Source organism: Drosophila montana, unplaced genomic scaffold (genome assembly GCF_035044405.1).
Source record: "Drosophila montana isolate Dmon_TW-CO22-7 unplaced genomic scaffold, ASM3504440v1 contig_2_1, whole genome shotgun sequence".
Classification (NCBI taxonomy): Eukaryota; Metazoa; Arthropoda; class Insecta; order Diptera; family Drosophilidae; genus Drosophila; species Drosophila montana.
The window spans coordinates 680,933-693,518 of record NW_026997875.1 but is presented as its reverse complement, the minus strand read 5'-3'; the positions used below and the strand labels follow the sequence as shown (position 1 = coordinate 693,518).

At 51.1% G+C, this 12,586-nt stretch overlaps 1 protein-coding gene across 17 annotated transcripts in view; it reads left to right on the top strand.

The window, feature by feature from the left end:
• The window catches only part of kis (kismet), a 45,830-nt gene that overhangs the window by 6,677 nt on the left and 26,567 nt on the right, over positions 1-12,586 (top strand). For all 17 annotated transcript variants that reach the window (XM_064684833.1, XM_064684838.1, XM_064684834.1 and 14 more), the window contains 2 exons: positions 2,756-3,348; positions 4,048-12,524. In XM_064684833.1, coding sequence (XP_064540903.1) covers positions 3,305-3,348; positions 4,048-12,524 — 8,521 coding nt within the window. In that variant the 5' untranslated portion in view covers positions 2,756-3,304. Of the gene's footprint in view, positions 1-2,755; positions 3,349-4,047; positions 12,525-12,586 lie in introns of those variants that run through there.

Below are 12,586 nucleotides of genomic sequence, written 5' to 3'. Positions count from 1 at the left end.
AAACACACACACACATAATTTCACATTTTTTTCAGATGCTTTGTTGTTGCTTTACATATTACTATTGCTTTTAGTGTATTGTTTTTGCAATTACTTGACGGCAACGTTGGCGACGCCAAAAACGTAGCAAAAGCAGCCGAAGAGGAGAAAAAAAACGTAAACTCAATGACATGTACACATACATACATGCATACATACATATAAACATAGCTATCTGCTAGATACAAACTTTGCACACAAACACACACAAATACCTAGACTAATAATAATGGAAAAAAAGCTGAAACTAAATAAATAAATAGCTGAAATTGCAAAAGCAAAATGTAATTGATTACAAACAACAACAACAAACAACGACGACTGACTAAATGATTGCCCAATGAGCGCGAGCGCGAACAACTCGCAGCGAAGAAGCCAAGAGGAGGAGTGCGGGTGCTTAAGGGAGGGGTGCTGTGCGAAGAGGAGCAGGCAATTTGTAGTGGGAGAGTAAGCGGGAGGCAAAGCCTAAGCGAGCTTAGCGCTCATGTCATGCACTCCACATAAGTTTTTGATGCATGTGTTTATGTGTGTGAGTATTTGTATGGGGGCTTTATTATATATATTCGTGTGTGTGTGTTTGTGCATGTGTGCGTGTGTGTTTGTGAGTTAGTGTTGCCACTGTGGTTGGCTGACTGCCTGCCTGCCTGACTGTCTGGTAAGCGAAATATGTGCGCACGTATTTATAACAGTACACAGAGCGCAATTCGGTACCTCTAGGCATGTGTGTGTGTGTGTGTGCGTTACTTGCTAACTGTATATTTCGTACAGTGGTAGCAAGCAGATTAGAACTTTTTAAAATGCAAAAAAAAATAACACCAATGCAAAAATACAAAAAAAAAATAAATTATAAACAAATAAAATTATATCTCGGTAGTCCGGAGAGTTTAAGCACAGCTTGTTACCAAAATAAGGCACGAATACTAGTCGACTACTAGGTGATACATTCTTTATTTGTAATTTAAAGTTATTTAAAATTCACTTTTTCGTTTAGCAAAAAATAGTTCAGAATTTTAACCTTGTATTTGCAAACATTAAAAAAATGTTTCTAAATAATTTCGTAATTTTTGTATGTTCTAATTAACGAGCGACCACTGTAGCTTAGGATGCGAGCTACTTGCTGCATATCTCGTATATACAATTGCGCTGACTGTAGTTTTGTCTCGCTGTATCTCTCCACTTGGCATACACTTTCCATTTACAAACACACTAACTCACACACACACACACACACACACACAATTGTACAGATACCCCGCACCTTTTGGCTGCTGTTTGCAACATTTGCATATCTTTTGGGCATTGCTGCCTAACCACCACCGCCCACCCCTCTCAAAAATGCTGCTCAACGGGCAACACCCGCATCACCTTCTTTTTTATTTTGTTGCTTCACATTATTTTTTTTTTCGTGCTTTTACTTCTGCTGCTACTTTAGATTTTTGGGGCTAAACCTTTGCAGACAATGCGAAAAATCGATAGAGTTGCCATTGTTTTTTCTCACTGCAAAGATGTCGCCACCACCCACCAACACCCCCGGCAATAGCAGCAGCAGCAACAAAAAACAATCTCGTAAGAAATGCCTTCCAGCCTCCCAAAGAAGGGAGTTAAAGCGTAGCCTACCATGGCAATACCAACGGCCAGTCTTAATCCACGCCTCATTAATTGCTAACACTTTTCCCTTTTTTTTGTCCCCTTTTCCAACACTTCGTCTCAATTTTGTAGCTTCTTTTGTTACATTTTTCTTCGGGGGATGGTATTTCGGTACAGCCTAGCTGAAAAGTTTTGAGATTTTCAATAGATTCCAGGTTCTTTACAATTCTATTAACATGCATCTTAAAGCTTTGTGTAGAAAAACACTCAAATGTTTAGGGGGTCAAACTGTACGTTGTATGTGTAAATGATGAAATTCATAAGCGTATAGCTTTTCCCCTTAAACGTTGATGTGACGACAACCTAGATAAATCCTAAGCAACCAATATCTAGCTATGTATATACAGTGAGCGCTCAATAAGCTAAAAGCTACCTTACATGCATATGCCTAGATCCATTTTAACATTTAACCTGCAGTAATGTTTCTTAAATTAATGTACTATATTAAAACATATTTAAGATTGTAAGAAACAAATTAAACAATTAGAACTTTGAATTGAAGGCGTCTAATGCATTGAAAAAGGCGAATATCACTTCTAAAGTGTAATAATTTACAGCTAGTTTTAAATTCCAGAAGATGCTGTAACATCTCCAGGAATTAGAAACTTTTAGAAGTAAAAAATGTCGTCCATTTCAAGGCATTAAGCCTCGAATCTAAGCTTCTATTTTGGTTTGAAGAGTTTTAAAATCATATTAAATCAAATTCAAATCTTATCAAAATAAACAACACTCAATTTTACTTCTCGAGAATACACTGTAATAAATAAATAAAATGCAGAGTTTACCATTAACGAGTAACCACTGTACCAGTAATAATTCCCATGTAGTTACTTTAGCATAGAATTAGTGTATAGTATTAAACTAGTATAAGCTCACATAAAGCAATTTAGTAATTTGCATTTCTCTTTTTTTCCTCTTCTTTCAGATTCTACGTATAAATAAGAAAAAAAAAATCGCTCAATACGTTTACCGTTAATTTACCGTTTTACGCAAAAGTTTAGGGGTTTTTGTTTTGTTTATAGAACTTATTTTAATTGAACCGAAACGTTTATCTTAACAATTTTTACAGCTGTGAGCAAATGTTTCACTGCGAATATGTCAAAGGTCGGCCATGAAGTGTGCGCAACAACAAAAAGGACAAACACAAATGTGTATACACTATAAAAATAATAAACATATATATATATATATATATATATATATATAAATAACGGAAGACGTTCCCAAAAACTGCACATGAGCTGTAATTAAGTTTAGTAGTTAGCAACAAACTCCAAACAAGAAAAGGAAAAACAAAAACAAAACAAAACAATACAAAGGAAAAACCGACTAAAAAAAGGAACTTGAGGTATTTCTCACAGTGTAGAAGAACGTTCCAGCACTGCGTTGTGGTTAAATGAGTCAACGTCGCGGCAGGACGCATCCTGCCAGACCGTAACACCCATCCAATCTCCCCACCACCACCTACGAACCGTAGTATATATCCCAATTTGACAACGGCCACGCGCAGAGAGCAGCATCAAAATTAAGCCAATCGACGACCAAACCTGAAAACGCAGCGTCGCGTCCTTCGACGCGTAACGGGAATTTTCTGTGTTCGCTGCGTTTCAAAAATCTGATGGATGGAAATGCACAAAATATGTTTCACGGCAATCATCAAGGGTGAGTTTTAATCGCTTTCCACCGCCCACTGACTCTGTGGGTGGGCGTGGTTGTAGGTGTGGGTGTATTGGGGCTGCTAAAAAAAATATCTATTTTTCTTGTCTGTTTTTTAGCAAGAATTTCGGTTAAATATCTAAAAATGCCTTTTTGGATGAATTTAAATTGTTTCACATATATTTATTCTGTAAAATATCTGAACAAAGGTTTTGTAGATGATTTTAAATTATTATATATTTATATGAGATATCATTCTATATATATCATCAAAAAACCTGAATTTTAGTCCGATTTTTTTAATGGCAGCTATTTAATGTAGTAGTCACTTTTTATAGAAGCACAAGTTTTAAAAATGTTTGACTCTTTTTTACAACTTGGGAGCTATAAGAAATATGGTATGCTATAATATTTGGCACAGGCAACACTTCCTAATACTAGCTATAGTCAAGTCAATTTAGTCAGTTCCGTCTATTATATATCTATAATATAATACATACAATATAACCCCAAAATGAAAGGATACGGATAAGGCATCTCTTATAGTTTTGGGTTTAATTTGAAGAAGTTTTAAGTATGTAGACGTAAAGAATATATCCGGGATTCTCAGTTTTTGGGTTTCGTAGCACTCTCTCTAAAACCTCATGTGTATTTTGCCATATCATCTCATTCTAAAATTTTGCTCTCTCCCTTTTTGACACACAGAGATCCCTATTACCGTTATGATGCGGCCGCCGCAGCAGCCGTTGCCGCAGCGGCAAATCCGCGGGCCATGGGCCCACCAGGCGGCTATCCGCCGCGTCATCGGGCGCCGCATCCGCTACAGCAACAGCCACAATATCCATCGTACCAGCCAACGGCGGAGAACCTGTACGGGCTGGGGGCCACCGATCAGCATGCAGCAATGGGCGTCGGCATGGGCGATCTGAGCGGCTGGGGTGCGGCGCCATCGGTGCCGGGCCAGGCAGCTGCCTATCCAGGCGCTGGCCTAGGCGCCTATGGACATCCACAGGCGGCGCCGCCGACGCAGCAGCAGCGTCAGAGCAACGCCAGCGCCTATCGCCAGCACATGCCCGCCTACGGACAGCAGGAGCAGCAAAAACTGGTGCCCTATGGCGCGCAGCAGAATATGATGGGCGCCCTGGGTGCCAGCGGCTATGGCAGTTTGGCGCCACAGCAGCAGCAACAACAACAGCCACCTACGCCACAACAACAGCAGCAGCAACAACAACAACAACAACAACAGCAGCAGCAGCAGAGCCAGCAGCAGGCTCGTCTGCCGCAGCATTATCCACAGGCGCCCGGCCAACATCCATTGTATCCGGGCGCGCCGGCTCAAGCAGCACAGCCGGCAGCACCGCAGGCATACGCGCACAGTCCCTACGGCAGCCCGATGCAACATCAGCCGGGACGCGGTGCACCCCAGCACGTGGGCTACGGCCATGCGGCACTGGATCAGGCCAGTGCCTATGGCCAGCACGTGCCTGGCGCAGCGCCGCCCACGCATCACTTGACTGCGCAGCAGCAGCAGGCTGCGCAGTTGGGTGCGCATCCCAGCGCGCATATAGCCAGTGCACAGCAGCAACAGTTGCAGACACAGCAGCAGCAGCAGGCGCAACAACAACAGCAGCAGCAACAACAACAACAACAGCAACAGCAGCAACAACCGAACCATGTGAGCCTGATGCAGCAGCAGCAGCTGCCAGGCGCTGTCCTGCCGCCTCCTCACATGGGCATGCCGCCCAGCTATGGCAGTCACCATCAGCAGCAGCAGGCACAGCAGCAGGCACAGCAGCAGGCACAGCAACAGGCGCAGCAGCAGCAGCAGAGCGCACCGCCCTATATGTCCAGCAGCAAACATCAGGCGAGCGCTCAGCTCAACTCCTCGCCGCAGTATCGTGCACCGTTTCCACAACTCTCGCCCCAGATGTCGCCGCGTCCGCCCACCATGTCGCCGCATCCGCAAATGTCGCCACGTCCAGTGGGCGTGTCGCCCGCCAAGCCACCACAAACAGCACAGCAGCAGCAGGTGCAACAGCAGCAGCAGGTCAACTCGCCCAGCCAGCACAGCATACAGGGCATGGTTGGTCTGCCATCACCGAGACCGCAACCGCCCAGCGCAGCCGCCGGCGGGGCCAAAGTGCCCGTTAGCGTGGCAGCTGGCGGTGTGCCGCCGGTAGTCAATACGCTGCAAGCACTCGAACAAATGGTCATGCCCACACAGGCGCATGGCCTGCCGCCCATGGATTATCCCACATCGTATCGCAGCGCTGCGGTCATGGGACCGCGCATGCCCGCCTCACCCTCGCCGCAGCATCATCAGCAATGGGGCGCGCCGCATATGGCGGCCTTGCAACAACAACAACAGCAGCAGCAGCAACAGGCGGCACAGCAGCCACCGCCACAGCAACAGGCACAGCAGCAGCAGGCACAGCAGCAGCAACAGGCACAGCAACAGGCGCAGCAGCAAGCACAGCAGCAGGCCCAACAGCAGGCGCAAGCCAATGCCCTGTTGCAGCAGCAACAGGCAGCACAAGCAGCACAGGCAGCACAGGCAGCACAGGCAGCACAGGCAGCACAGGCAGCGCAGGCAGCGCAGGCGGCACAGGCAGCGCAGGCAGCACAAGCAGCCCAGCATCAGCAACATCAGCTGAGCATGTATGGACAGAGCATGGCCCAACAGGTGCCGGTGCCGGTGCCGGTGCCAGTATCTGTGCCCGTATCTGTGCCCGTATCCGTACCCGTGCCAGTGCCAGTGCCCGTGCCAACACAGCAGCCACAAGCAGCGCCCGCCGCACAGCCACCGGCGCCCCAACATCAGCAGCAGCAGCAGCAGCAACAACAGCAGCAGCAGCAGCAACAACAGCAGCTGAATGAGCAACTGCAGCATTCCATCAATGACATTGTGGGTGGCAACCAGCAGGCGCAGCAGCAGGCTCAATTGAGCGCACAAATGTCCTCCTCGCCACTGCATCAGCAGAGCCTGCCCAGCATGCATCATCTGAGCGCTGCGGCCCATCACCAACAGCAGCCGACGCTAGAGGCTAGTGCAGCCCAAGCACCACAGCAGCAGCCGTCGCATCAGCAGCTGCAGCAGCATCAATCGCCCATACATCAGCAACAGTCGCCGCATCAGCAGCAACATCTGCCCAGCTATGCGCAGCAGAGCAGCAACCAACAGCAGCAGCAGCACCAACAGCAATTTGATGCATTTGCCAACATCTTGACAGACACGCCGCAAGCGCCCGCAGCAGCAGCGGCAGCTGCATCCACAGCTGCCACACAACAGCAAATCATGTCGCCTGCGCATGTCAGCTCGCCCATACCGCAGCTGCAGCAGCAACATCAACAGCAGCAGCAACATCAGCAGCAGCAGCAACATCAACAACAGCAGCAACAGCAACCAGCCACGCCCATACCGTCAACGCCCTCGCATCATCTGAGCAGCATACTCAACGAGACGGCCAACTCGAATGACTCCTCAACGCTGGCCGTCGCCGCGAATGATAGCAACAACAGCAGCAGCAACAGCAGCACGAACAGCATTGTCAACAATCAGCCGACCTCGGTGCACGACAGCAACTCGCAGAGCAGCATCAACAGCAACAATCAGCAGCCGTTGCTCTCGGGCATGGATGCCGTGGCGAACAGCATGCTCAACAGCAACTCGGACTCGGCGCACACCACGCACCATGTGAGCGGCGTCGATGTGGGTCTCTTTGACAACAATTCGATGAGTTCGACCAGCGCTGCGGCTGTTGCGGCCGCTTCGAATGCCGCCAATGCGGCGGCGGCGTTGCTCGACAGTAATTCGCAATCGTCGAATGCGGACTTTGAGAAGAGCGTCTGTGAGTCGGAGCAGCAGGCAACAGCAGCTGCTGGCGGAGATTTGTGTGCACAGCTGGCGCAGGATGACAACAGCGTGTCCAAGACGCAGCCGGAGATGCTCAGCGAGACCACGCTGCCGGCACAGGAGGAGCTAGACAACAGCAATCACAAGCAGCCGCAGCATACCGAGGAGCTGCTGGCGGAGCAAACACAGCAGACCCTAAGCGAGCTGGCTATCGTCGGCGGCGGCGGCGGCGGCGGTGGTGAGGAGACCAAATCCGCTGAAGAAATATGCGAGGACAAAAGCCAAACGCAAATGGACATAACGCTCAGCCAACAACAACAGCAGCAGCCACTGGGCCAGACGCCGCTGGGTCTGGGCATGCCCCCGATACCGCCGCATACGCTGACTGGCTACGAGACGCAGCCGCCGCTGGGTGCCACGGCACAGGGAACAACGGTTCCGGTGCCACCACCACCGCCGCCGCCAACACATATACCGCCGTTGCTGCCACCCTATCCGGGCGCAGCTGGCGGCATGTATCCGCCGTATCCGATGCTGCATCAGCAGGAAATTGCAGCGTTGCAGCAACAAATCCAAGAGCTCTACTGCATGCCGCCCGGTCATGAGCATCAGCATCAGGAGAAGCTGATGCGACTGCAGGAGCGCCTGAATCTGCTGCAACAGCACGAGCTAGCCGAGCAGTGCGCCGGCGGACCACAGTGTCTGCTCTACCAGAGCATGCCGCCCATGTACGGCAGCAGTGTGCTGCACAATCAGATGGTCGAGAGCCCGCAGGTGTCCAGCACAACAGGCCGAGGTCGCGGCAAGGGCGCCAACAAGCCGCGCAAGCCGCGCGCCAAGAAGGGCGACAAGGCGGCGGCCGCCGCGGCGGCAGCGCTGCAGCAACAACAGCAACAGGAACTGATGGACATCAGCGGCAATGTTGTTGTGGCCGCGGCCAGTGCGAGCAGCAGCAGCAGCAGCATACCCACCACCCAGTTGCCCGTCTCGGAGGATTGCGTGACCCAGGGAGCTGGCGACACGAGCGTTGTGGGGCTGCTCGAGTATAGCGAGGGCATGGGCGACTTGTCGCAGGATGTGCATTCGGCCAATGAGCTGGACACGTCCACCGATGGCAGCGGCAAGAAGAAGAAGCCGCGCAAACCACGCACACCCAAGGATCCGAACAAACCGCCGCGTGATCGCACGCCCAAGGTGAAGAAACTGCGTGATCCCAACGATCCCAACTCGACGGAGTCACCCGCCGCCGGCCGTAAACGCGCCAGCGTTAGCAAGCGACGCAAACAGTTCGGCGACGATGGCGCCGAACAGACCGGCGACGGCAGCGAACTGGAGGACAACAAGCCGCTGCTGCCCAAGTCGAATGACGGCGAGGTTGAGACCAGCGTCGGCGGTGCCGGTGGCGTTGATGGTGAATCGCCCGACTACGATGATATACCTGTTTCCAAGATACCGCGCGGCGCCAACGACGATGACAAAGATGCCGAAGCCGGCGATGAGACCGTCGATTCGGTGCCCGATTCGGCTGGCGATGCGGCCAGCACGCCCAGCCGGCGGGATCGCAAACGTTCCACGGCGCGCAGTCGTCGCAATGCCACGTCCGAGGAGGGCGGCAGCGCGCGACGGAATCGCGGATCGCTGAGCGCCAAGGCGCTCAAGAAGCGACGCAATCGCGGACGCATTGTGCCCGAATCGGATGGCGAGGATGATACCATGGATCGTACGCCGCCGCCATCACCGCCCCCGGATTCGGAGCTCGACTCGAATAAGCGACGTTCGTCGCGCAACACTCAGCGTAAGAAGTACATCGATGACGTCATGCTGAGATTCTCCGATGATGAGAACTCGCTGCTGGTGGCCTCACCGGTCAAGAAGGAGAAGAAATCGTCGGCGGCGAATGCGGCCAACTCGAATGCTGGCAGCGATGTGGAGAAGACAGAGCCACAATCTGGCGCCGAGGGCGAGGCCGGCAGCTCGGCGGGCGAAGAGAAGCCCTCGGTGGCGGCAGATGACACCAACAGTCAACTGGAGGCCAGTTCCAGCACCTCGGCAGCGGAGAAGGCGGAACGACAAAGCGCCAGTGATGCTGCCGCCGCTGCCGCAGCCTCCATGTCCTCCAAGCCGAACTATGTGTACATCAATACCGGCGACGAGGACAGCATGGTGGTGCAGCTTGTATTGGCGGTGCGCATGGGCAAGCGGGAGCTAATACCAGAGCCGCCCAAAGTCAAGACGCCAGAGCCCAAGACAGAGGCAGAAATGGCAGAGGAGGCAGAGCAGGCGGCAGAGAAAGAAACCGCAGAAAAATGCGAGGACAAGGCGGAGGACAAAGCTGAAGCAGAAGTGTCCACCAAAGTGGAAGATGACAAGGAACAACTGGAGAAAGAGTCGGAAGAGCAGAAAACCGAATCCGACAAAATGGAAGTGGATGAAAAGCCGGAGACAGTTAAGTCGGAGGCAGCTGAGAAAAGCGACGAAGAGACGCCCGACAACGAGGAGGCGGAGTCGGAGGCGGAGAAGGAGAAAATGGACATTGACGAAGCTGCAGAGAAAGCAGCTGAAGAAACCCAGAAAATAGAGAAGCAAGCGAATGCAGAAGAAGCAGAGGCCAAGACTGATGAAGCAAATGAAACGCCAGCTGAGCCAAAGAACGAAGCAGATGAGCAGGAGGAGGAGGAGGAGGAGGAGGGTAAAGAAAAAGAAACGGACGATGAGGAAGACGAAGAGAAAGAGAAAGATAAAGATGCACAGCCTGAAGCAACAGAGAAAATGGAGATCGATGAGGCTGCAGCCGAAGTTAAGGCAGAAGAGAACAAAGTAAAAACCGAAACAGAAGACGAGACAACAGCCGAGGCAAAGGCAGAAAAAGAAACTGACAGCGACAAAGAGAAGGAAGAACAGACCGAAGAGGAGGAGGAGGAGGCGGCGAAGACAGCAGCAGCAGAAGCAGAGGGCGATAAATCCAAGGACTCGGAGCCGAAAGAGGATAAACCCGAACCGGTCTTCATCGATGTGGAAGAGTATTTTGTTAAATATCGCAATTTCAGTTATTTGCACTGCGAATGGCGCACCGAAGAAGAGCTGCTCAAGGGTGATCGCCGTGTGGCCGCCAAGATCAGGCGATTCCAGCAGAAGCAGGCACAGCAGATCAACATATTCGAGAACATCGAAGAGGAGCCCTTCAATCCCGATTTCGTTGAGGTCGATCGCGTGCTGGACATGTCTGTGCACACGGACGAAAACAGCGGCGAGACGACCAAACACTATTTGGTTAAATGGAAATCGCTGCCCTACGAGGACTGCACCTGGGAGCTGGAGGAGGATGTCGACAATGACAAAATCGAGCAATATTTGCGCTTCAATAAGACACCTTTGCGCTGCGAGTGGAAGAGCCGCAAGCGTCCGCATCCAGAGCTATGGAAAAAGCTGGAAAAGACGCCCATCTACAAGAGCGGCAACAGCCTGAGACCCTACCAGCTGGAGGGTTTGAATTGGTTAAAGTTCTCCTGGTATAATTCACACAATTGCATACTGGCCGACGAGATGGGTCTGGGCAAGACCATCCAGAGTCTGACCTTTGTCCATTCGGTCTATGAGTATGGAATACGTGGTCCATTTCTGGTCATAGCGCCCCTCTCGACCATACCGAATTGGCAGCGTGAATTCGAGGGCTGGACCGACATGAATGTGGTTGTCTATCACGGTTCGGTTACGAGCAAACAGATGATACAGGACTATGAGTTCTACTACAAGACGGACAGCGGCAAGGTGCTCAAGGAGCCCATCAAATTCAATGTGCTAATCACCACCTTTGAGATGATCGTCACCGACTATATGGACCTGAAGGCCTTCAATTGGCGGCTGTGTGTGATCGATGAGGCGCATCGCCTCAAGAATCGCAATTGCAAGCTGCTCGAAGGTCTGCGCCAGCTGAGCCTGGAGCATCGTGTCCTGCTCTCTGGCACACCGTTGCAGAATAACATAAGCGAACTGTTCTCGCTGCTCAATTTCCTGGAGCCCAGTCAGTTCTCGTCACAGGAGGAGTTCATGTCGGAATTTGGCAGTCTGCGCACCGAGGAGGAGGTCAACAAATTGCAGGTGCTGCTCAAGCCCATGATGTTGCGACGTCTCAAGGACGATGTGGAGAAATCTCTGGCGCCCAAAGAGGAGACCATTATTGAGGTGGAGCTGACCAATATACAAAAGAAATACTATCGCGGCATATTGGAGCAGAACTTTAGTTTTCTCAAAAAGGGCACCACCTCCGCCAATATACCCAATCTGATGAATACAATGATGGAGCTACGCAAGTGCTGCATCCATCCGTATCTGCTGAACGGTGCCGAGGAGCAGATCCAGTATGATTTTAAGGCACAACACGGCGAAGATCCCGAATCCTATTACAAGAATCTTATACTCTCCGCCGGTAAAATGGTGCTCATTGACAAGCTGCTGCCCAAGCTGAAGGCCAATGGACATCGCGTCTTGATCTTCAGTCAGATGGTGCGCTGTCTGGACATACTCGAGGACTATTTGGTCTATCGCAAGTATCCCTTCGAGCGTATTGACGGACGTATCCGTGGTAATTTGCGTCAGGAGGCCATCGATCGTTATTCCAAGCCCGGATCGGATCGATTTGTGTTTCTGCTCTGCACCAAGGCGGGCGGTTTGGGTATTAATCTAACGGCCGCCGATACTGTCATCATCTATGACTCCGACTGGAATCCGCAGAACGATCTGCAGGCTCAGGCGCGTTGCCATCGCATTGGCCAGCGCAAAATGGTCAAGATCTATCGCCTGCTGTGCAGGAACACCTACGAGCGCGAGATGTTCGACAAGGCCTCAATGAAACTGGGCCTGGACAAGGCTGTGCTGCAGTCGATGAATACGCACGGCTCCAAGGATGGCAACAACAAGCAATTGTCCAAGAAGGAAATCGAAGATCTACTCAAAAAGGGCGCCTATGGCGCCGTCATGGACGATGATAATGCCGGCGATAAGTTCTGCGAGGAGGATATTGATTCGATCCTAAAACGACGCACACAGGTCATAACCATGGAATCCGAGAAGGGTTCCACCTTCTCGAAGGCCTCGTTTGCGGCCTCGGGCAATCGGTCGGACATTACCATCGATGATCCCGACTTTTGGACCAAATGGGCCAAGCGTGTGGACATTGATCCCGATGCCTGTGAACGTGACGAGACCGAGGATCTGGTGCTCTCCGAGCCGCGCAGGCGTACACAAATCAAACGCTACGGACACGAGGATGTCATGGAGATCAACTCCGAGGACTCCTCCAATGAGAACAGCGACGAGGAGGGCGGCATAGGTAGGCCAAACTAATGCACACATATTCCAAGGCTAATTCTAACTAAATCTAAATCTTTTGGC